Here is a 25252-nt window from a genome sequence, read left to right as displayed (position 1 = left end):
CCTTCTCCTCCTCCTCCTCCTTGAGACTGCATTGCATTAAACCCTGGCTGCATGCTAAGCGTGGCAGCCTGCTGCAGCTGACGCCTGGAGTCCTTGATGCCTTTCAAAGCAAGCAATATCTTGATAGCATTCTTTCCTCCTTCTGCCCTCTCTCCTTTTCAGCCCCGCATCCTTGTATGCTACCAGATGAACTTGTCCTTTGGACGCCAGCCTGTCTTCTGTCTACCCACTGCTAAGGGACTGGATGAATTCTTGGCTTTGCCCTACTTCCCCCCTTCCCCCCACTTCTTTTTGAATTTCGGATGACAGCTACAGGAGCCACTTTTATTCCCCAGTATCAGGCAGGAAGGAAGTAAAGTTTGCAGAGCAACCTGCAGAGAGAACTTTCTTCCAGGGGCACGAAAGCCATGCTGTTGTGTTGTGTGGTGTGGTTGTGTGTATGTGTGCGCACAAGGCACCTTTGGGGCTGGAGAGAAGCTTAGTTCTCCCATTGAGTGTCTCTTCTCTGCCCCTCCCTTTTCGATTAAGGGAATTTGTTTAGAGAAAGTGATGAGATGAACAAGTAGTAGAAGGAGAGGGTTAGAGAGAAGAGAGAGGGAGAAAGAGAGGAGAGCAAGGAGGGGTATAAAGGAAGGGAGAAGGGAAAGCTAGAAGAGAGGGAGAGGGAGAGCACAAAGTGGAGAGAGAGGGTGGGAGGGAGGGAAGGAGAGAGAGAGAGAGAGAGAGAGAGAGAGAGAGAGAGAGAGAGAGAGAGAGAGAGAGAGAGAGAGAGAGAGAGAGAGAGAGACTGTGACAGGGAGCTTGGAGCAGGCTCTAAGGCGTACACTCCAAGAAACAGAAAGGCATGATTTGGGGGTGGGGTGGGGGGAGGGGGGCTGGAGGGAGCGCTAAATATTTGGTTGGGTGTTACCGTGTGACAGCAGTGATGGGGGAAAGCTTTTTCTTTGCTCGGATTTGATTTCCTGGTGCTGTCTTCTCTCTGGAATGCAAAACCTCACACGATGGAAACAGGTTTGTCATCCTAGCCCGTGTGTATGTCGGATGGTAGAAATGATAATAACAGTATCGTTCACCTCATTATTTTGTCCCTTTGCTGTTCTTTAGAGATTTTTTTTTAAAAGAAAGATGAATTTTGAGATGCAGCTGGGTCCTTCCATCCATAGTGGTGCCTATAATTGCCACTTGATTACAGCTAAAATACCCTTTAAGATTAAGTTTCCTGAAATGATTTAAAAATAAACACAGATGGGAAAGGGGAGGAGGAGGGAGCTGTAATGAGGCCCTTGGACTTTTTTTTTTTTTAATTTAAATAAAGTGAACATTTTCTTAAAACAAATGTATTCTCTGTCTTAGCAGTTGGAGGGGACATCATCTTCCCTCCCCCCCTCATCTTGGAAATGGAGTGACGTTTTTTTTGGTTTTTATTTTTGTTTTGGGGCTGCTTTCCTGCTACTGACTTTGAATCTATGTAGACAGGACCCCCCTTCCCCTGCTTATGAGCGTTTTGGTAAGGTCTCTTCATTTAGGCGTGCCTTTTTTTTTTCTTTCAAGGCCGTGAAAAGGCTGCCAAAATGCCCGAGGAAAGTTCTCCTAGGCGAACACCCCAGAATGTCCCTTATGGGGACCTTCCTCATCTGGTCAATGCAGATGGGCAGTATCTCTTCTGCAGATATTGGAAGCCCAAAGTGATGCCAAGGTGAGTGCCTCTAAGTGATATGTTTTGGATAATGTAGAAATAAAAGCCATTGGTCTTCTCCATTTTAACTTGTAGTTCCATTTAATTGAAGGAGACACCCAGAGGCTAAGGAGTTGTTCACCATCATTATGAGATGGTTAAAGTTATCTGAATTCAGTGATACTTCTAATTCTTCAACATGGATTAAATATAAAAATGAACATTTTATGGGGGGGGGGTTACTTATGAAATAAAAGTCTATTTTCACTTTAACAACAAGAATACAAATTCTACCATCTGGCAATTAAAAAAAATATTACACATGTTCATGAATTATTTTTTTTTTGTACTTGAGTGGGTTTCCTGCCACATGTTGACATTAATTTAAAATCAAAATCGTTGATTGGATGTAATCACCTAATCAGATAAGGGGATAGGAAGGCTTCCTTCTTAATCCTTTGCCTGTATTGCTCTCTTTGATTATGTGGTTCAGAAAGAATAGATATGTTATTTGTGAGGGAAACTGCCTAGCATGCTTCATTTTCTTCTTGTTCAAACTAGCTCAATCACTTTTTGCCTTTTCCATCAAGGATTCATCTTGCCATAAGACATGGGCATTCTTCTCTAAATGACAAGGCAGCTGGTGTGGTGTTTGTCTCATCTAAAGGCAAAGAGGGAAAAACCCTTTCTATTGTATAGGGCAGAAATAATGTATGAATCCCGATTTGGTCAAAGGACAAGGAGAAGGTTAAATTTTTCTGTCTGGAGGACTTATCACCTGGCCTAGTGATGTCTCACTTTCTCTTACTACCCCCTTCCCCAATTTCTGTTTTGTCTTGATTTCTTCTTATCTGCCCTTCAGCATTACAGATAGCATTGCTATAAATTTCTTCTGATTGCTCTCTGCATTTAGGTGTATTTAAATCCAGGTTCAGTGCATAGCATTTCTCGCCCTCCTAGAGGTGTGAACTTTTAAGGCAGTTATTCAGGCTGAGACCACCTGTTCAAGAATGGCTATTTCTATCTCTATAAGCATCTTCCAAAAATCGAGGAACAGTCTGGCATCTTTTCTACCCCAGTCCTGGCACCAGCCTAAAGATTTCCTGTACAGGAAGATTTATGCGTGTGTGAAACAAAGTTGTCAGGGATTACGATGCTAATTAATCATTAACTGTCCACTAGATTGTAGTTCCACTGGATTGGAGATTAGAGAATTATATGTCCTGCTTTTAGTGTCTGTACAAATTAATAATACACCGGTGAGTTCTTTGATCCACAAATGAAAGGATGATAAAGAAATGAAAGGAAAAGTTTTTCATCTATTGATAACAAGCCCTTAGAGTTCCGTTAGGAAATTAATTGAGAAGGACATGCTCTGGTGTGAGGACAGTAACATAAACAGGAACAGCATTATTCAGTTATGGGTGCTGGGCTGGTGGGATGGCAGTAGGACAAGGGGAGTTAGCAATGGGCACCACTGGTCTCCTTGTAGTCGTGCTGGGCTATGTTAAATTCCTGGAAAAAATCATTGAGCATGACTGAAAAATGAATAGAGTTGAGAGTAGAAAAGAAAGTTAAAAACTAGTTCACTCCCCTTACTTTACAGATAAAGAAATTGAAAGACAGCCAGGAAAATAATCTTCCCAGAGAAGCACATACAGTAAATGGCTAAGTCATAGGACCAAAGGCCTGAGATGTAGAGAAAATGTTAGAGATGGTCTAGGACAACACCCTTATTTTACAGATGAAGAACTGAGATGGGAGAGGGATGTAATCTGCCCGGGTTCACCCAGTTTAGTAAGTGGCAGTACCAAGCTTGTAATCAAAGACTGAGATGGGCACTCTTCTGACCCTCTAGGCAGGGCTCTTTCTACCACTCCATGATGAAAGATCTCATTCAGGGGGTTAGCCCTTTTTTAGTTCTTTCTGTCTTCTTAGAAAGTCTGGTGAAGCTCATAGAGGCCCCTTCTTAGAACCAAGTTTTAAAGACATAAAAGAGAATATACAAAATTACAAAGAAAACCAATTATGTTAAAATATGGTGATCAAAATCTTCTTTTTTTAAATTATAGACTATGGGTTCAGAACCTTTGAGATTTCTAGATGGTTCAAATGCACCGAGTCTTTGGTTCCAGTCTTCATCTCAGTTCTCTTGTGTGGTTATAGCTTCAGGGGATCAACCTGGAGAACATTTGCTTTGGCAGCTGTTCATTAACTTCCTACTAAGTCCACAGCCTTGTGCAGAGAAGGATATAAAAATGAACAATAATGATGATTTTGACAATGATTTATTGATGATCGAGACTGAACCTGTAATTTCAGTGGTTTAGAGAACTACCCATTAAAGAAACTCCCTCTACCCAATTCAGGTCAGTACCTTCTAGTCTTAGTTGTTTAGAACACTGAGAAGCACTTGTTCTGGGGTCACACAGCCAGGATTTGTCAAAGTTGGAACTTGAACTCAGGTCTCTATCCATTTCTCCAGGATGCTTCTATAATAGTAATAATAACAACAATGATGAAAACAATAATGATAAGAATAGCTGACATTGATATAATGTTTAGGGTTTACAGAAAGCTGTACACATATTATTTGATCATTAAGAAAACCCTTTGAGGTAGATGGTAAGAGACATTATTGTGCCTGTTTTTACAGAAAAACAAGACAAAGTTTAGAAATGTTTTACTGATCGTAGCACAGTTCGTAAGGGAGAATTTGAACCCCGATCTCTCTTGATTCTAAGTCTAGTGTTCCTTTCATGGAACCATGCTGTGTCTTATAAATAAGCTGTGGTCCTTATTGGCAAGTAGTTTACAATCTGGTTCAGGCTGTTAGGTACAGAAATAAACATTAGCTAGAATTTATTAATATTTAACTATTATATAATATAAATATTAAGTAAGTGGAATATATTAAGTGTCTAACAGAAATACAAAGTGCTAGGAGTGGCCAGCAGAGAGAATTCACGTTTAGCTGGAGAAGTCATGGGAAGCCTCTAGGAAGACAAAGCATTTGAGCTAGGCCTCCATGAATAGGCAGAATATGAATAGGCAAAGACAGCAGGGAGGTACAGGGAGGAGAAAATACTCTCTAGGTGGACAGAACAGCAGGAAGAAGAATGTAGAGCCTGAAAAACATAGTAAGATACCGAGGAATGGCATAGAATCTAGTTTCACGAGAGTATATGAATAGGAAGGGTGGCCTTATAAAATAAGGTTGGAAACAGTCAATTCAAGCTAGATTTTGGCCTTTTGAGCCTGGATGAAGAATTTGGACTTTTTTAACTGATAAGGAATGGAGAATAAATGGATATTTTTGAGCAGACTTGAGCTTGCTCTAAATAAATTAATCTGGCAGCATTGTGTAGGGTGGATTAAACAGATACAAGGAGGGAATTGGGGAAAATTCTCATCTGGGGAAAGGCAACTGAACTCTGGTGCGACCCAGACAGGAAATAAATAGGGGAGAGTTGGGGAGGGCAAAATAGCAGGATTTAGTTATAAGAGTCAAGGAGGAAAGAAAAATAAAAAATGACTGAAGATGTGAGCATGGATGACGGGGGTAACAAATGGTGGCACTCAGCAGAAAGAAGGAACTCAAGAGAAAAAGAAGGGTTTAAAGGTGAGGAGTATGTGTGGAGATACCTGATTTTGAGGGACCAAGGGCTTCTCCAGATGTGAAGACTGGCAGAGATTTAGAACTGGAAGGGACCTACAGTATCATCTTGGTCAGTTGTCCTACATGTGGTTGGAAATGTGGGTTCAAAGTTCAGAAACATTGGGTTGAAAACAGAGATATAGGAGTCTTCCTCAAAGAGGAGCCACTGTGGCTAATAGCTCTCAAGACTGGTACTCCTCCGTCCAGGTTTTTTAGTTGATATTCTGGGAAATGTAAGGATCAGAAGGACAAATAAATTTAGTGCTAGAAGGAACTTCCAATGTCAGCTAATCAGATCAAGAGAAGTAAGTGACAAGCCCCAGGCTTCAGAGGTAATTTGTGGCACTGGGGCCTTTTGACAGCAAATGTAATCTTCTGGCCATTCTTCTTAGATGCTTGGAAAAGAACTTTGGCTAATAGAAATAATAAAAATGATGATTGTAATAATAACTTTCACTTATCTGGCACTCCACAAGCCTTAAAGCACTATATAAATGAGAGTTATCCTTATTGTTAGGAGTGAGAGGAATTCCACTGGCAATATAAGCACTTATATTTATTATAGTGGATATAAATGAGGGATTTTCCAAGTATCTCTTCAAGAAAAGGATTCTCTTTATAGATCAAGTCTTCTTAATCTTTTGGGGGTGATGGACGGCTTTTCCTATCTGGTGAAGCCTTCAGATCCCTTTTTGAAATAATGTTTTCAAATGCATAAAATAAAATATGTAAGATTGTAGGCTTCACCAGATCTTACTTATTTTACTTATTTACTTAATCTTACTTATTTTATTTTACCAGATAGGAACCAGATAGGAAAAGTTGTCCACCACCCCCAAAAGATTAAGAAGACTTGATCTATAAAGAGAACCCTTTTCTTGAAGAGATACTTGGAAAATCCTTCATTTATATCCACTATAATAAATATAAGTGCTTATATTGCCAGTGGAATTCCTCTCACTCCTAACATCCAGAAGATTAAGTCTTAGAGAGGTGGCTTTTTTTTTTAAACTTCAGGGAGAGAATGAGTTAAAATGGTCAAAGGGTATTATTTCCTGATTTATTCAGGAGGCCCACCATGCTTGAGTTTGTGGTCTTATGGAGTTCCAATGGTCTTCCTTTTCTTGTGGGAAAGCTTCCCCCAGTTTCCTTCTGGGCCATTTCCCTCCTGGGAAGTTTGCTCATCTGAGCTCCCTGGGTCTGTTTCTAATATGCCCTCCTGGGTATACTCTACCCTGACTAGTGATATAGAAGCACTTAACAAAATGGAGGAAAGAGTGGCATTGGAGTAGTAGCCTATTGAACAATGAACGATTACATGACTTTTACTTTAAGGAAGACTAATAGGGTAAGCTGGGGGTGAGGGGTGGGAAGTTGGGGAATGGATTGGCAAAGGGGATCTAAAAAATTTCTCTGCTGAAAAATTCCTTTCCTTCATGTGCTGCTGAGTACTCATTTGGTTAACAAGTTTCTCCCTGGGAGTGCATAGACCTTCCCACCCTGCTATCCACTTAGAGAATTGATCGTATTCCTAATAGTAATCACCTATTTGAGACGTGTATAATATTGTAGGAGCCATTAAATAAAATCCTAGTCTGCTCTTCAAATCAGTGGCATAGGTAGCCAAATCTGACATGTCAGGTCTGGTTTAACATCTGGTAAAATTCCATTTCTTTGGTTCAGCTTAATCATAATCACCTTAGTCCAAATGGATCGGGGCTCCTGAATTTAGATTGCCTAGTTTAGTTCAGAACCTTCCTGACTGGCCCCTTCTATTCTTCCTACACTATGGCAGAAAGAGGAAAATGGAGAAAAAAGAGGAAAAGGAGGAGAAGGAAGAGGAAGAAATATTTAAAAATCACCTGCTATTAGAGGAAAAGTAGGTCAGCTTCCTTCTCTCACCTTCTCTTCCTTTTATTTATTATGGGTACTTCTAGATTCCCCTATTCTTAGAGATCTCTAGAACCTACCCCTTTAAATACCTATTTTAAAACTTTGAAAATAACAAAATTAATAACAAAATAAAATGGAACAAATAAGTAAATCAACAAAAAGAGGAATAAAATTTCACTTAAAATCACAAATTCAGACTTTTAACATTTTGATAACAGAAAAAAAGTTTTATGTTTTGCCAACATAGTGATAACATCTTATTTGCTTCTGTCTCCTTTTGGTTTTTTAAAAAAATTATGTACTTTTAAAGCTTTGCATCATCTGGTGTGAGGCAAAGAACTTTGGACTCTGAATCAGAAGAGATATCCCTCCTTTCTTAGCCTTAATTTCCTCATCTTTAAAATGGGGCCAATAATCCTTGCACTTACTTCTTTATGACAGTGCTCTGTGGAAAATACCTTGTGAGCCTTAAATAAAAAAATGTGAGTTACATATAGTGTCAGGAGTGGGGTAGAAGGGGTGGATTTAACAGGACACCAGTGATCCATTGATTATCTCCCCCTCTCCTGGTGTCACCACAGGAGTAAAGGGTCAAGTATCAGAGACAAGCAGTTAAGATGTCGAGTGAAGAAGCATAAAGAAGTTTATCATTAACTTGATAAGATGAGGGCAAATGTGTTACTCCATAACAAGGATTTAACACATAGCTGTAAAATACAATATTATATGATATGTACTTTAGAGAGGTTTGAAACAAAGAACTGAGAGAGCCAGCTGTTATTAACTGGGAGATTTAGGAAAGACTTCCTAGAGATGGTTGCCTAATGAATTGGACCTTAACAAAGTTGGAAGTCTTTGAGTTTCATTGACTTGGATGACTGTTGACCATTGACTCCAAAGTACCAACCTCATTCCTGGTGACCTTTTAAAACATTAAGGCCCAGGACACTTTAGAGTGTGACTCCCAATGGCAGAGAAGGAACCCAGTTATGAAGGAAGAACCCAGTTCTCCAGAGGGATGTTGGTCTCTTCTCTTGTGCTTCTATCAGAGGAAAATAGAATCAAAGCAGGAGATAGCTTGGAGGTTCTGGACCCTGGACAACAGAGCAGAGACTGCTATAACTTCAAGAGAGAATTAGCCTTGGAAGTCTGGGGTGGAAGGAAACAGACCCAGGGAGCTCAGTTGAGCAAACTTCCCAGAAGGGAAATGGCCCAGAAGGAAGCTGTGTGAAGCTTCCCCACAAGGAAAGGAAGACCACTGGAATTCCATAAGACCACAAGTGTGAGTACCAATAAACTCCGTTTATATACCCACCCATCCTACTAATAGTGCTCTGTGTGTTTATGGGAGAGTCCTTCCCAGATTCATGGAGGAATTGTTTTATTGCTGTTTTTCTTACTAGTCTAGCTCAGTAAATGCCTTTGCTTTGAGCTAATTGTGTCCTTTGACTATTAAAAAACCCAACAACAACCTTTACCTTCTGTCTTAGAATTGATAGGAAGTATCGGTTCTAAAGCGGCAGAGTTATAAGGGCTAGGCAACTGGAGTTAAATGACTTACCCAGGGTCACATAGCTAGGAAACATCTGAGGTCAGATTTGATCTCAGGTCCTCTCCACTCCATGCTTGGCTCTTATCCATTGAGCTATCTAGTTGCCCTATGTCCTTTGACTCTTAAAAAGTAAGCCCACCAGTGGACACTCATGAGGTATAGTTTAGGAGTTTTGACCCACTTAGTACCTTTAACCTGAGAATAGTGTCTTCTTGGGTCTCTAACCTACAACCACATATTTCAGTATAATTCCAATGAAGGTGATATATATATATATATATATATATATGTATATACACACACATATACACACATATATATATATATTGCACATTGAGATTTCTAAAATATAAATATATTAATGAATGTACATAAATTTATATATAAATAAAATATATATGTGTGTGTACTATATGTATGGATTTAGATGGCTTCGTAGATATAGCATTGGGCCCAGAGTTTGGAAAACCTGAGATCAAATGTTTCCTCAGACACTTATAAACTATAGATCCTGGGCATGATACTTAACCTCTGCCTTAATTCACTGGAGAAGGAAATGGCAAAGCACTCTGGTTTCTTTGCCAAGAAAACTATCTGGACCTTGGACATGACTGAATGACTAAACAGCAACAACAAATATATTTATGTGTATGTGTATATATACATATATTCATAGTCATTTGTTATTCTAATTTCATTTTCATTAGTCTTTCCATTTTGTTTATATTTTTACTTCATTTTTTTGCTTCAAATTTAAATTTATTTAATTATTTGTTACATTAAAATACCCCGTTAACTCCCTCCCTTGCTTCCCTCTCCCCGTTAGAGAAGGCACCATCTGACAAAAAGATAGTTGTATATATAAAACTGTCTTATTTCATTTGGTTCTTTCTTTGGAAGTGGAAATACACAAACCATTCATCAAACAATATTTCTGTTGTATATAATGCTCTCTTGGTTCTGCTTTAAATCATACAGTAATGTCCCATTTCATGGATAAACCACAATTTGTTCGGCCATTCCTCAGGCAATGGATGTATAATTTGCCGCTAGTTATTAGCTATTATTTATCCTACTGCTATGAATATTCTTATACAGGACTGATGGGATTTTTCTACCTTTTAAAAGCTTCCTTCAAACATTTGTCCTGGTACAAAGGGCCATTGGGTCAAAGCTCATGATCCCCCGTGAAATTCCTTTTGCATCTTGCCTGCTTATTTTCCAAAAATATTGCATCAATTCATAGTTTCATCAATAGTGTAACAGTGAGCTTGGTTCTGCGCTCCTTCCCTTGACCCCCCAGCTTTGATAAAAATGATAACATTTTGAATTATCTTTGTCAATTTGGCAAATTTAAATGAGGCAGTAGCTCAGAGTTGCTTCATTTTGCATGCCTCTGATTATCAGGGAGTGTGAACAGTCTTTCACATGACAGATTCTTAACTTGTGTTTTTTTCCTTTGAGAATTGCCTAATCCATTCATATACTTTGATCATTTTTCTCCTGGGAAATGGATCTTGTCTTTGTAAATTTGTATCAGATTCTTCCAAGTTAGACTATCAGATTTGTATTCAGAGCACTTACTATAAAATGTTTCTCTAGGTTTTTTTTCCTTTCTCTTTTGGATACATGACTTTTTTTTCATTCAGCCATTCATTCTCAAAACATTTATTAAATACTTATTGTGTATAGATGGCTGTGCTAGATCTCAAAGGAATGCTGAATTTAAATAAAACATAATCTCTGACCTCTAGAAATTCACCATGTGAAAAGGATAAGACAAACACAAAACTATAAAACACAATATTACATATGTAAGATTTAAATTAATATCCAATAACTTCAAGTATTATATTTTGTAAGATTTGTTAATAATCACTTAAGTAGAGGAAATAAAAAGACAAAAGTAAAGCTTGAGTGAAGTTTTCCCAACTCCGATAGCGGGAGAAGAGTGAGTGATGGCAGGGTTACGGAAAATTTATCTCCAAAATGTAAGGACATAATGTGAGGACAAAAGTGGGATTCTGGGAAATGGAATATTTCAGTTCAAATTAGGGAGCTGAGAGAGAAAATCATAAATAACTGGGAAAATTTGGGTCCTGTCATTTTGATGTGTTTTTTAAGGATTGATTTGGAAAGATTGTCAGAGCAGTCTCAACTTTTGCTGCTACTAAGCCACCATCTTGTCTCTCTCCCCTCCCACCCCAACTGGGAGAATTTGAGAAGACATCCTAGAGAAGGTTGTATAATGAATTAGGGATAAAAAATTAACTGGAGAAAGAGAGAGGTGACATAGGATGGTATAGGCAGAGAAAAGAATGCTTGAACCTGTAGAGAAGTAGAAGGGAATCATACCTTTGGATGGCAGAGTCATGACCAATTTGACTAGGGTACAGCGTATGTCAAAAGTACCAATGTAAGAGAAGGATAGAAACATGGAGTAATTTCAGATTGCAGAAGGCCTTGAATACTAGACAAAGTAGTTTAGATTTTAAAAATAAGGAGCTATTCAAGATTTTTTAAGTGGAGGAATTAAAGGATTATATTTAAATATAGGAAAGATTTTATGGCAGCAGTATGAAGGATAGTTTGAAGGTGGTTTAAGAGGCTATTATCATAGGCTAGGTGAGTGGTGTTGAGGGCTTAACGTAGGGTTATTGCAGTAGGAACAGAGACTAGGAGAAAGAGAGCAGAGAGGAAAAGAAGGATTCCAGAGAAATGGAATTGGAATCCCAGGACATGGAAAATGACATGAGAGGTGAGTGAGAGGGAATAATCAGAGCCAAACCCAAGCTTCCAAAGATGAGAGACTGGGTAAATTAATAGATGTTGAGATCAGAAACAGGAATAAGTCTGAGGAATAAGACCAACAGCTCAATTTTTACCAGGTTGAATGGAGGTCCTCCTTGAGGACAGAGATGGTTTTGGTTTTTGTCTTTGTATCTTCAATGCACAATGCAATGCCTAGAATCTAGTAGATCCTGGAGTTGATGAACTGAATTGGATTGCGTTATTAGTGAGTCCTCCAGTGGAGGAAGATACCAGGATTCCAAGTCAGTCTGGTGAAGGCAATTGGAAAGGTTTGTCTGAAATTCAGAATATATATATATATATATATATATATATATATTCTGATATAGGGATGTAGGAGCAGAAGACATCTGTACAGAGGTGATTGTTAATGCTGTGGGAATAGAAGAGATTACCGGGGAGGGAATGTAGAGAGAAATGGCCAAGATGAGACCCTTGGGCAATATCCACATGTGCAAAAATCCTTTATTTTTATATAATCCCATCCATCTGTTTTGTCTCTAGTAATTTCTTCCATTTGGTTAATAGATAAAAGTTTCTCCTATACAACTGAGATGAATGTTTTTCTTCCTCCAAATTTTAATTTTTTTTAACGAAAAACACTTAAATCATCGATCCAGCTAAATTCTGTTCAAGTCACTTATGAAATATACAATACATGCAAGGCACTGTCTTAGATGCTGGCAGTTCAAAAGTGAAAATGATATCCTCCTCTCAAAGAACTTATGTTCTATCTGGGCTTGGTGGTGGCAAAAAATATTTACAAGTATGGAGATACACATGCAGAAATTCCCAGAGGGAAAAGACCTTAATGACTGGGAGATCAGCGAAAGTTTCGAATCGGTGTTACCTGAATGAGCCTTGGAGGAAGCTCACATCACACACCTGTGTTGGCACCCATTTTCTCCCACATTAATGCATCCTCCCATAGTGATTAGCAGTATACCTCCGGAGGCATCGAGTTTGAGTCATTTGCTCCCCAACTAAGTGGCAACTGCTTGAACCCGGGGCCCATATCTCCTATGCCTTATTAAATTACCCAGCGCTTCCCAGGTTATCTGCAAGTACAGAGTGTTATGGGCTGCCCTCCGATAGCTATGATAGCTAGCTAGCTGTAGGACCTGCTTAACCAGTTTTGTGGAAAGGAGCAGCAGGCTTTTAAAAAACACAGACGTCCCCAGCTTGGGCCTGGGGAGGAAGGGAGGGCATTTCACTGTCAGGGAGAATAATCCACCTCGACCTCTGTGACAGCGAAGTGGTTTCAGCGTGCCATGGCAGAGGTGACCCTCCTCCTCTTCTCCCTGGCTCTTTGGCTGGCCGCATCACAGCAAACCCCCTCTTGTCCATTGTCTGATTGTCTGATTGTCCTTGTCCATTGACTGATGTCCTGCTAATGAGACATCAGTGTCTGTAAACAATGAGGACAGCAGGGACAAGTACTGAACAGGCAGCTCGAGGTGCAGGAGACTCTCGTGCTTTGGAGGAAGGCTCACTTATTGCTGCAACGAGCCCTGGTCGACTCATGTTATATTAAAAGCAGGAAACAAAGAGCACACTTCAAGTCAGGAAGATGTTTCCACATTTTCCTCTTTCCTGAAAGAGGGCAGGACCAGGACTAGATTAGAATGATGACTGGCCCATTATCGGCCCTCCCGGCTCTGCTCAGTCATTGCAATTTGCTTAATTGCTGTGTTTTTCAATTTTGCCATCAGAAGAAGAGGCTCGAAACAGTGGCTTGGGCCTGATCTCACTGGTGTGCAAGATGGCAATTTCCCCTTCTATCTCAGGACACCCCAGTAAAATTAGGACATCTTCAATTCATTTCACTGGGGAGTAACTTACACTCTGTCCCACCGTTGCTTCTGAAGGACAGACACCTTTGAAACAGAGTAGGAGGGGATAGCTGGGTAGCTCAGTGGATTGAGAGTCAGGTCTAGAGATGGGAGGTCCTAAGTTCAAATCTGACCTTAGATACTTCCCAACTGTGTGACCCTGGGCAAGTCACTTGACCCCCATTGCCTAGCCCTTACCACTCTTCTGCCTTGGAGCCAATACACAGTATTGACTCCAAGATGGAAGGTAAGGGTTTTAAAAAAAAAAGAAATAGAATAGGGACAACCCTATGCTGGTGGAGGGATGGGGAGTCAGAATGGAGAGCTAGGAGTGGAGCAGAAAGAGCTTGAGGAATCATGAAGTTCAGAAAGGGGCTAGAGAGACACTGGGTCAGGGATTCCAGCTTCTCCTTCATTACTTACCCTCCCAGGTAAGTACTAGAAGTATTATTGCTCCTATATAAAGAAACTGAGGTCCACTGAGTTGAAAGGTCTTGTGGAAGAGCTCACAACTATTAAGTGTCAGAGGTGGGATTTGAGCCCAGGTTTTCTGACACCAAGTTTCATTTTGCTGGAGCAGTGAAAATGTTTTTCTTCAATCAATTGATGTTCTGGTAACAAACTCTCAGTGTTTGTAAACAAGAATGATTCAGGGACCAAAAAAACTGGAGGAGCTGCTGCCAGCTTTCCTCCTAAGCCGTAAAGATGGGAAATTCATCACGGAGATGAGTGGGTCACCTTGTGGAGTTCTATTTCATATATGCTCCAGAGCGCTAAATTAATTAGTTAATGGATTGATTTTTTCAGCAAACATTTGAGAGGGGGCAATGCCATTGAGTGGGAAGAGTTGTGGGCTTGTAGTCAGGTGATCTAAGTCTACCATCTTGGAGCTGTGTGACCTTGAGCAAAATCACTTAAATCCTCTACGTCTCAGATTCCTCATCCCCATCGTCATGGGAATCCTGATACTTTGGCTTTCTATCTCACAGTGATGCTGAGAGGTCCAAATGACATAAAATGACTGTTATCTGCATGTATACAATACAGCTGTAAGGAATAGGGACTAGATCTGTGGTTTAATGGGGATAGGGAATTCCCTCTATCAGTGCAGAGTGATACTTTCTCTGTACCGTATAGCCTTAGAGAGTTGCCTGGAGTCTTGAGTGGTTAAATGACTTGCCCTAGGTCACACAATCATATGTAAGATATGGGACTTGAACTCAGGTCTTCCTGACTTCGAGGCTAGTCTTCTATCCGTTAGACCAATTTCTTCTCTTTCTATATAGAAGTATTAGTATCAAAGGTGCCTACTATGAGGAGAACCCATTTTCAGTCCTAAGGGAAATGTAAAGATGATAAAACACAGCCCCTATCCTCAAGAACTGAATTATCCAAATGGGGCATAAATTTGCATTGTGCCAAGAAGACTTACTCTTTCGTTTCCTTAGATGAACCACAGGAAGGTCCCTCCTTTCAGGGCCCAGCAGATAATGGATTTTGCCATGCCTATGTCTTGAAAAGATAAAAAACATCCTTCTCATCCTTAGGCTTATGCAGAAGGAGATTAAAAATGTCATATGTCCACACTGCTACATTTTATGTCTTTCTTTCCTTTGAAGCTACTAACACTGAAGGAACAGGAAGCATTTTGTCTTTATATATATATGTGTGTGTGTGTGTATGTATATATATATATATATATATATATCTAAATCAGCATGTAAAGTCATTATTAGGAGCTTGTTTCAAGGCTAGTTGTTATATATTTCATTCAAAGTGACGTGTTTTTTTCAATTGGAGTTTATAATCAAATATAAAGATGATTTGAATGCAAAGAAATAAAAGCATCTCTTTACTTCTCCCAGCAAGCAAACAGTGCATTCTCTCTGCTTTTTCCTCCTAGCACCAAAATTCAGGCCACTTGCTTAGCACTTAGTTTCTGATTGCCCGTGACATTTGGGGTATTGCTTAACTTTTCATATGTATTTGCTTCATTTCTACAACTAGGCAATAAGCCCCTTGAAGCTGGCTATGGAGCTTGATACTACTCTGTATGCCTCACAGGGTTTCCCACCTGGAAAGATATGACAGATATTCAAACAGCCTTTGAATGAATGAATGAATGAATGAATGAACCAACTGCTAACTAGATGAATTGTATATAAATGGAAATGGGAAAGGGAAAGGATTAAAAAGCTTTCTTTCCCATGGTCTCAGCTTCCAGGTTTAGAGAGGTGACAATCCCTCTGTCCTTTGCCCCATCAGGCCACATGAGGATTTTTTTTCAGCTTTGGATGCTGCAATTTAAGAATAATATCGATCATTTGGAAGGCTCCCAGAGGAGGGCAACCAGGACAGTCAGGGACCTTGAACTCATGGCGTATGAGGATTGCTTGAAAGAACTAAGGCTATTTATCGTGAAGAAGAGAAGATTCGGGCAGTGGGAGGGGGATAATTGCTACCTTCAAGCATTTGAAGAGCTGTCACATGGTAGAAGGATTAGAACTGAACTGATCTCAGAAGGCAGAACCAGAAGTGGAAGCTGCAAAGTGAACACACTGAGGTCAGGGACAACTTCAAAAAATATATATATATACCAGTCCCTAAATGAAATAAGCTTTCTTAAGAACTCCCCCTCATTGGAGGTCTTCAAGCAGAGGCTGTAGTTGGGTATATATAGAAGCAATAGGAGGCCCAGACCTGGAGAAAGGAAGACTCAATTTTATGAGTTCGAATCTGACCTCAGACACCTATAACTAGGTGTCCCATGGCAAGTCACTTAGCCCAGTGTGCCTCAGTTTCCTCATCTGTAAAATGCATTGGAAAAGGAAATGGAAAACCACTCCAGAACCTTTGCCAAGAAAACCCCAAATGGGATCACAAAGAAGTTGGAAATGACTGAAAAAGTATTGAACAACAACAGAGTTGGGTACATCATAGCACATATTTCTTTTGTGTATGGATTGGACCAAGTGATTTTGGGGGTCCCTGCCAATTCACATTCTATAACTCTGTGAAACATAGAAACTGTAGAAATACCTGGTTTATTGCCTCAACTCTCATTTAGAGAATTCTATAGCAACTTTGCTCGTTCCCTCTTGGGGATTCTTGGGTTCTCTCCTCAGTCCCTCAGATTCCTTCCTTAGTTGCCAGCATTTTTCCATCCAACGGTTGACCTATCTTCTGGGAACTGTTTTGCCCAGAGAAACTATCCTACTTCATCCTGCTCACCATTGACTAGACAATATTTTCCTTTAAAAAGCTTTATTTATGTCAATAATTAACTTGAGGCACTCTGAGGACATGGGGGCAAAAAATAGTCTTCCATTCCTTTTTCTCCTCTTCCCAAATGGTAATATTGCTGAATATTTAAGTAACAATGCTTTAAATATGTGTGTGTGTGTGTGTGTGGTGGGCAGTTGGCATTTGGGTGGTGGGGAGCTGGCACAATGTGCTTGCAGCACAGCATGACCGAACATGATTTTATTTTAAACAACAAAAACTAGATGCTAGCAAAGTAAACAAGGAATATTTTTTCATGAACGTAATATAGAAATCATGTTTAGCATTCAGCTTTGCTACTCAGATATTGTCAGAGCATTAAGCACCAGATTTTCCCGAGTACTAAGAGCCCTTGACTTATCCTGCTTCTTAATTGAGATAATAACTTGCAAAATTGAAAGGTTATGCTGACTTAGGATAGAATGAGAAATGGACATTTATATTAATATGCCATTTATAGAAGCGACACCTACTTTTTCATCAGAGATCAGTGCTGAGCTTTCCGCATTGGACACTGAGTAATTTGTTGTTTGTTCTTTTCTAAAATTCTTTTTTTTATTTGAATAACACATTATTTCCCTCCCTCCCCTCCACCCACTCTTCCCGCAGCCAACATGCAATTTCATTGGGTATTACTTGTGTCCTTGATCAGAACCCATTTCCATGTTGTTGTTTGCACTAGGATGTTCATTTAGAGTCTACATCCCCAACAATATGCCTTCTACCCATGTATTCAAGCAGTTGTTTTTCTTTGGTGTTTTTACTCCCACAGTGTTTCCTCTGGATGTGGATAGTGGTTTTTCTCGTAGGTTCCTCCAAGTTGGTCAGGGTCATTGCATTGCCATTAATGGAGAAGTCCATTACATTTGACTGAACCACAATGTATCCTTCTCTGTGTACAATGTTCTCCTGGTTCTGCTCCTCTCGCTCTGCATCACTTCCTGAAGGTTGTTCCAGTCTCCACGGAACTCCTCCACTTTATTATTCCTTTTAGCACAATAGTATTCCATCACCAACAGATACCACAATTTGTTCAGCCATTCCCCAATTGAAGGACATCCCCTCATTTTCCAATTTTTTGCCACCACAAAGAGGGCAGCTAGGAATATTCTTGTACATGTCTTTTTCCTTATTATCTCTTTGAGGTACAAATCCAACAGTGCTATGGCTGGATCAAAGGGCTCTTTTCTAAAATTCTGACTTGGGGCGGGGAATATAGTTACTTTGCTCCTAGGATCATAGATTTTGAGTTGGAAGAGATTTTGGAGGCCATTGAGTCCAATCTTTCATTTTACAGATAAGGAAACTGCGGCCCAACTCCAAATCTCATGCTTTTCCCACAGCCTTTCTCTCTATGGCACATCCTTTCTTACTAAGAGGAAGCAAAGACTATGTCTTCTTAATTTTTGTCTCACCCCATTCACACAGTGCCCAGGGTATACTTTGATGGTTCTTAATATGGGTGCTTCTTCCATGCCTCTGAAGATGGTTCTCTTGATTCACTACCCAGCCCCTCTTGGACTACCATTTGTTGATGAATCTCTCCAAAATTAACTGGAATGACCCTTGGATGGCAGGCCAGTAGCTCCTCCTTTGCCTTGAATTCCAGACCCTTCTCACTTGGTAGGATCTGCCAGTGGTTGCTCTCCACTAGCTCAGCTTTCAAGAACTCTGCCATCATAAAGGCATTAGGGGAGAACGTTAGAGGCCCCTGCTCCAAATACTTGTTGACCGGAAGTAAAAATGTCCCTATTTCCCTTCAGGGAATTCCTATAAGCTTCTCTCCGCCACATACAACCAGACATGCTGCTTCTGAGGCTAGCGCTCTCATTGTGGGGGCATCTCTTCCCCAATTTTTTTCTTTTCACAAGAATCTTCAAATGACAGAGGCTCTTTGATGGAAGAAGGACAGTTGCCATCGCTGCTAGATGTTTCCGACAGCTTTGTTGGTGTGACAATTTTTTCCAGTTACCATAAGAATGTTCTGCAGATACAAATCTGGCTTTGTTTTGCAATGGAGCCTAAGGGGGGAAAATAGCAAAATAAGCTGTTTTGTGAATAGCAACTATTGTTGCCAATTTTCTGTTTATCAGTTGCTTCTTACCTTGTAAGTCTTGATCCCAAGCCCAGACTCACTTTGTTTGTGTTTGAAGAACAGGCCACTGGACCCATGTCCAAGTGAACCATTCTTAAAGTGATATACAATCTGTAGCTAAAGTCACAAGTCTTGCTTTCGGTGAGCATCCAACCCTCTTTGTATTACTGTGTAACAGCAGAACTTAGAGCTGCAAGGGATGGATATGAGAGATCACACCCTCATTTTGCCTCTATAACATCGTCTCTTGCATGGCCCCCATGTTTCACTCAGTTTCTTCTATTGATGCCTTCATCACCTCTTAACTGATTTATTACAGTAGCCTCTTAATTGGCGATCCTGCTTCTAGGCTTTTCCTTTCCCTAATATGTCTTTACAGCTAGGTAATACAGTGGATAGAGTTCTAGGCCTGTAGTCAAGAAAACCTGAGTTCAAATCTGGGTTCAGTTGAGTTTTGTGACCCTGAGCAAGTCACTTCACCCTGTTTCCCTCTGTTTTCTTATCTGTAAAATGAACCAGAGAAGAGAATGGAAAACTAGCCCAATATCTTTGCCAAGAAAATCCCAAATAGAGTCACAAAGAGTTGGACACGACTGAAAATGACTGAACAATCTATCTTTTACAAAACCACCAAATTAGTATTTCCCAAACACTAATCTGACCTTATCATTCCTCTGCTAAAACATTTTCAGAGTCACTCTTCATTGTCTAGAGGGTATAATACTCCTTTGTTAGATAATTAAAGCCCTCCCCAATTTATCTCCCATCTATCTAGCCAGTCTTATGTCCCATTATTCCATTTGATGTTCCCTTTGATCCTGTTAAATTGTCCTAGTAGCTATCCCCTGCACATAATAGTTGATCTTTCACTGGCCTCAGACATTTTCTAGCTGTGTGACCCTGGACAAGTCACTTAACCCCCATTGCCTGAACCTTATAGTTCTTCTGCCTTGGAACCAATACACATTATTGATTCTAAGACAGAAGGTAAGAGCTTGAAAAAAAATCTCATCTTATGTGAATTAAATCTCTAGGAGACCATCATAGCCTAGAAGTCCTTTGTTATAAAAATCACAGAAGTGTGTGTCTTAATTTGCCAGCATAGAAGGTGGAATTCTGGATAGGTAGAAGTCAAGGGATGTGACTTGTGTGGAGGGAGGAGAAAGCCTGGCCAACTGGAGTATCTTGGTGGAAGGTTTAAACTGAACTTGAAAAGCTAGTGTGTGAAGCAGGCTTGCTCCCCGCCATTTTGGGGGCTTGTGAAAACAGCTTTCTCTTGAAGCCATCTCAGCACTTATCTATGTAAGCCATCTTTGGCAAGGGGCTGGCTCAGGCTAGGAATCTGAGAACTTGGTCTCTCTTCCCTTCCTGAACTTAAATTAAGTCCTTGGTTGTTCTTAATTTGTCTGGACCACTGATGTGGTTAGCTGAACCCATGGGGCATCTAGATGAAGTCACTTGGCTGGGGACTGTCATGAATTAGATAGGCTGGTTTAGTTTTCTTCTTTCTCTATTTCTTCTGCTTTACTAACAAATACTTATAATTTAGTATAAAGTCTCCAAGATTAATTTTTATTCATAACAATCTTCTACCTTGTGCCTTTGCACAGGTGATTTCCCCCATGCCTGATATGCAGTCCCTTCTCACCTCTATCCCTGAGAATTGCTGTCTTCTTTGAGGCTTTTCACTCAGGGCTTCACACCCCTTGATTCTCCCCTACCCCCCAATTGCTAATGCTGTCTCCTTGGAATTACTTCCTATTACTTGGTATATATACCTTGTGTTTACTCATCTGTGTGATCATAATCTCAAAGGAGATTCAGAGATGTTTTTGAGGCCAACTAGTCCAAACTCCTCATTTTACAGATGAGGAAAATGAGACCCAGAAGAGATAAAAGACTTGCCTAAGGTCATGGAGGCTATAAATGGCAGAGCTGGGATTTGAACTGAGTGAGATCTTCTGCCACTAGATCCACTTCTCTTTCCACAACTTGTATCCCCACCCCTCTCTTCATGTCCCCAGTGCTACTGACATAGTTTCATTTCAACTGGGGAAACTTTGGTTCAGTGATACTAGTTCACATTTCTATAGCACTTTCAGGTTTCCCCAGTCCTTTCTTACCCCCATCCCCAAGAGGTAGGTGTTACAGGTATCATTATTACAGATGAGGAAATTTCCCTAGAGTTTTCATTCCTCGAGGGGGTAGGGTGTTACTTACAGTAAAGCTGGCTTCTTGGAATCCTGTAAACTAGTTTTAGGGAGAGTGGGGAGAAGACGATGGCTGTTATAGGAAGCTTGAAGGTCTTCCTGGCAAGCCTTCAAGGTCTACTTGTTTTGAAGACCCTAATTCTGTATGAAGCTCAGTCTTTTTTGAAATAAGTGAATACAAGAGGGACTTTATAGTTTTATCATTAAAAATATCAATCTCTGTATTTTTAGATTCTTTTCATCATACGTCAACTATCTACACATGTAATCAAATTCTGAGAGTTTAAAAAAAGCTCTTGGGGGGGGACGACGAACCTATGATTTCTTCAATGTGGGGAATTCCCTGTCGTGGAAACTCCCTCCAGTGATGCAGATCAGCCACTCATCTGTAACTTGTGGTCTTAGACAGTTACACTGAAGAGGTGAATGAAAGGGGAAGGTAGAGAAAGAGAAAGTGGAATGGTAGGTAGAAGCACAGCTAGGACAAGACAGACTTGGGTTCTTTCCCTTTGTCAAATGTCTAGTACGCTATTAGAGGCTGGTCTTTAACTCAAGTTTCCTGACTCCCAGGTGGCCATGTGTATGTGGCTCCACTGCCTCATTTTTTTTTAACTTTTAAAACTTAAAATTACTTCAGTGAGACCTCAGAATCACCCATCAAACTCCACCAACTTGTACTCCTCTGGCTAATAAAGAACAGAATTAAGTGATTAAAATAGATAATTAACTCGCTTTTGAGATAACAAGTAATTAACTTAATGAAAATCATTTCTTGTTTTTTATCTTATCCAAAAGCTCTTTGACACTATTGGTGGCATTGCTATTGCCTGCACAATGAGCTTATAAATTTAACAGTTAGAATTGGGGTTGTAAAAACAGATTGTAAAATATTCATGGGAGACTAGAGAGTTGTAAATAAAGCTCCAGGCACACAACTAGGAAGGCTTGAGTTCAAATTGGACTTCAGATTCTCCCTTGCTGTGTGACTCTGGGCAAATCACTTAACCCTGTTTGCCTTGGTTTCCCCATCTGTAAAATGATCTGAAGAAAGAAATAGTAAATTAATCTGCTATCTTTGCCAAAATGGGTTCACTGAGAGTTGGACACAACTGAAATGGCTGAAAAACAACACTTAAACATTCCTAGATGTGAAGAACAAACTTAAAGAGAGAAGCAGCATGGTCTAGTGGAGTCAAAAAACCCAAATTTGACTCTTGATACCCACATGATCACCATGACCATCACCATCCATTTGGATGTGGAAAGAGCCTGTTTTCCATGACTGTGAATTGCCAAGTAGCCATAGGCAGACCTCTTCTTTACCCTGACTCTATTTCCAAATCCATAAAATGGGGATAATAATGCTTAAATCTCTTTCCTTACCAACTTAATGTGAGGCCAGCATTTTGGAAACTGCCAAGTGCTCTTTAACTATGGCCTGAATTGGGCTTTAATTGTTTGAGTCCACATCTAAGATTTCTTATATTGGTATACTTGGGTTTTAGCAAACATGGTATTGAAATATTATATTTCAAGTTAAAGCCTCCCGCCAGCGAGAAGCTTTATGGTAGGAAAATAGAAAAGGGATAGAAGTTTTGGATCCCGTGAAGGGCGTGAAGGAGCCAAGCTTTTGAGATGTCAATAATGAGTCAGTAATCAATTATTATTAATATTTGGGAGCCGCAGCCATGCTCCGATCAATGGACTCACTGAAAGGCTATTTTCCGCCCAGAGATTCTGTTTAACACTACACTGGTCAAAGGATGATATAGCTCAGCTGGGAGAATGAATAGAGGCTAATAGAAATAGAGAATGCTAGGTATTAGCATTGGAAAAGAAAGAGAGACACACCCGGCCTCAGGCCAGGCCTCAGGTAAAGATAGAGAGGAGAGAGAAAGGTGGTGATAGCAAACCTGTAGCTCGTCCAAGAAGGAGGAGGAGAAAGAGAGAAAGAGAAGAAGAGAGGAGGAGCTGGCCTCGGGCTTCTCCATTTATTGTCTTTGAGATACGCAAATGAACTCAATACACATTGATAAGTTACATGATGCCTCAATACATATAGATGAGTTACATAGCGTATTGCCATTGGATAATTGCCAATTACAATAAGGTGAAGGGTGGGGTTTTTATCCTCAGGTGAGTGCCATGTGCCCATTCACAAACCTTGTCTCTCCATAATACCTATGGACTGGACTGCTACACAAGTTAAGTACATGTGACATTTCTCCACTCACTCTCAAGGTTTCCTTTCCTCTCCCTTATGCCCCAAATATATAATTATGTATTATGTTATATTGTACATAATGCATTATATAACAATAAGATATTAATTCTTGCTAGGGCTGCCCACCACCTTCTCTTCACTCCTAGCTTACCTATGCGTTTTCTCCTATACCATCTCTCCTTCCTGCAAATGCAAGCATTCCCATTCGGTATCCAACCACCAATTCCGTTGCTTAAAATGCCATCTGGTCATTAAGCAACCCTGGGAGCTGGGAGGTAGCGTGAAGAAGAAACCTTGCACTAGGAGTCTGGAGACATGGGAGGTAGGTCTGCTTTGGCGTGCTACAGAGACACATCCGGCTTCCTCATTTCTGAGATGAGGACGGTGTTTGCCCTACTTTTCCGAGGGATTTTATAAAGGCAACATAAGATTCCACGAAACCTTTTACAAGAACCCTGTTGTCATATATGTTATCTAAAACAGACGGTCCAGATGGACAGCTCACTGGGCCCAGCGTTGGACAGCGGGTTCTATCGCTTTCAGGAAATCGCAAAGCTCTCTTATTGACTCCAGGCTCTGTATGAAAGCAAAGACCTATCTTTTCAATACTAACATTTCACCCTCATTGCCATATGGCAGTGAGATGCCAAATGCTATTGCCAGAGAAGAGGAGGATTACAAAGAAGGCAATGGAGAGGATGGGGGTGGGGGGAAGGGGGCAGGGACCAGAATACCATCACCAAGGAGGAACTTCGAATTAGCTTGAAAGAATAAAAGACATCATCAAGGCATTGTCCAGTTGGAAGAAAAGATGGGAAGAGCAAGAGGTGATAGGTGGATACCCCAAGTGGAATCCCTTTGACATCATGACAGAGCAATGGCATAGATACCTTTGAGAGACAATTAGGTGGTGCTGGCCTGGAATCAGGAAGAGCTGAGTTCAAATCTGCCTCAGACACTTACTAAACTGTGTGACCTTGGACAAGTCACTTAACCTCTGTTTGCCTCAGTGACCTCAAATGAGGAGATAAATGGGGATAATATAACTGAAGGGGATAAATGGGGGAAATAATATAATTCAGGGGGTAAAATGGGGATAAAAGTATAACTGAGGGGGGTAAAATGAGGATAAAAATAAAACTAAGAGGGAAAATGTGAATAATAAAAGCACCTACCTGAAAGGGTTGTTATAAGGATTAAATAGAATATTAGTAAAAAGTACCTTACAAATGGTAGGTACTATATAAATGCTTATTCTGTAATGGATTTTCCTTATTCCTCTCTCATGATTCCATTCTGTAAGGAAAGTCCCCCTTCACCCCATTTTCTTCATTGGTAAACTGAGGACATTAATAGCATCTACCTCAAAGGTGATATTCACACCTTCATAATAAGATGAAAATAAAATGAAATATTTATGAAGTACTTAGCATAGTACTTGGCCCATAGTAGTTATAAAAATATCATCATTATTTTTTTAGTTTAAATTTGTTTTGTTCATTACATTAAAGTTCCCATGTATCTCCCTCCCTCTGCTCCCCATACTAGAGAAGGCATCATTTCTCTCTCTCTCTCTCAAATATATATATATATATGTATATATGTATAAAATATGGAAAACATGTTATGCATATTTCCATTATTATTATTAGTGATCTTTTGTCAGAACATAGGCAAAAGTTACGTTGAATGGGCAGATATGGATAGATTGTGATGTGAATTTTCAGCATGAACTTCTGAATTAGTATGATCATATATCATTTGTATAAAATGATAACAATATTAATAATATGGATGATTTTGCCTAACTTCCAAGATTATTTTGTATGGGTTTTGTATATACCTATGTATGTACATTTTTTTCTTCTCTGTTAGAATGTAAGCTCCTTGAAGGTAGGAACTATTGCCTTTCTGGTTTTTTATGAGGGGAGGTCTTGGCAAAATGCTTAGTACATAGTACATTTTTAATAAATGCTTTTTGGTTTTATTGTTGATGCTGTTTTCAGCATAGTGGTTCAGA

At 39.9% G+C, this 25252-nt stretch overlaps 1 protein-coding gene across 5 annotated transcripts in view; it reads left to right on the top strand.

Annotated features, from left to right (window-relative positions):
• Positions 1 to 25252, top strand: part of MGLL (monoglyceride lipase) — a 214903-nt gene that overhangs the window by 41130 nt on the left and 148521 nt on the right. For 4 of the 5 annotated variants that reach the window (XM_016424527.2, XM_056804741.1, XM_016424529.2 and 1 more), the window contains one exon: positions 1552 to 1696. In XM_016424527.2, the coding sequence (XP_016280013.1) occupies positions 1552 to 1696 (145 nt within the window). Of the gene's footprint in view, positions 1 to 711; positions 1012 to 1551; positions 1697 to 25252 lie in introns of those variants that run through there. The other variant, XM_016424526.2, reaches the window with a different exon arrangement.

Source organism: Monodelphis domestica, chromosome 7, assembly GCF_027887165.1.
Source record: "Monodelphis domestica isolate mMonDom1 chromosome 7, mMonDom1.pri, whole genome shotgun sequence".
NCBI classification, from domain to species: Eukaryota; Metazoa; Chordata; class Mammalia; order Didelphimorphia; family Didelphidae; genus Monodelphis; species Monodelphis domestica.
Note: the sequence above shows the minus strand (reverse complement) of the source record. Positions and strands in the feature narration are given on the sequence as shown.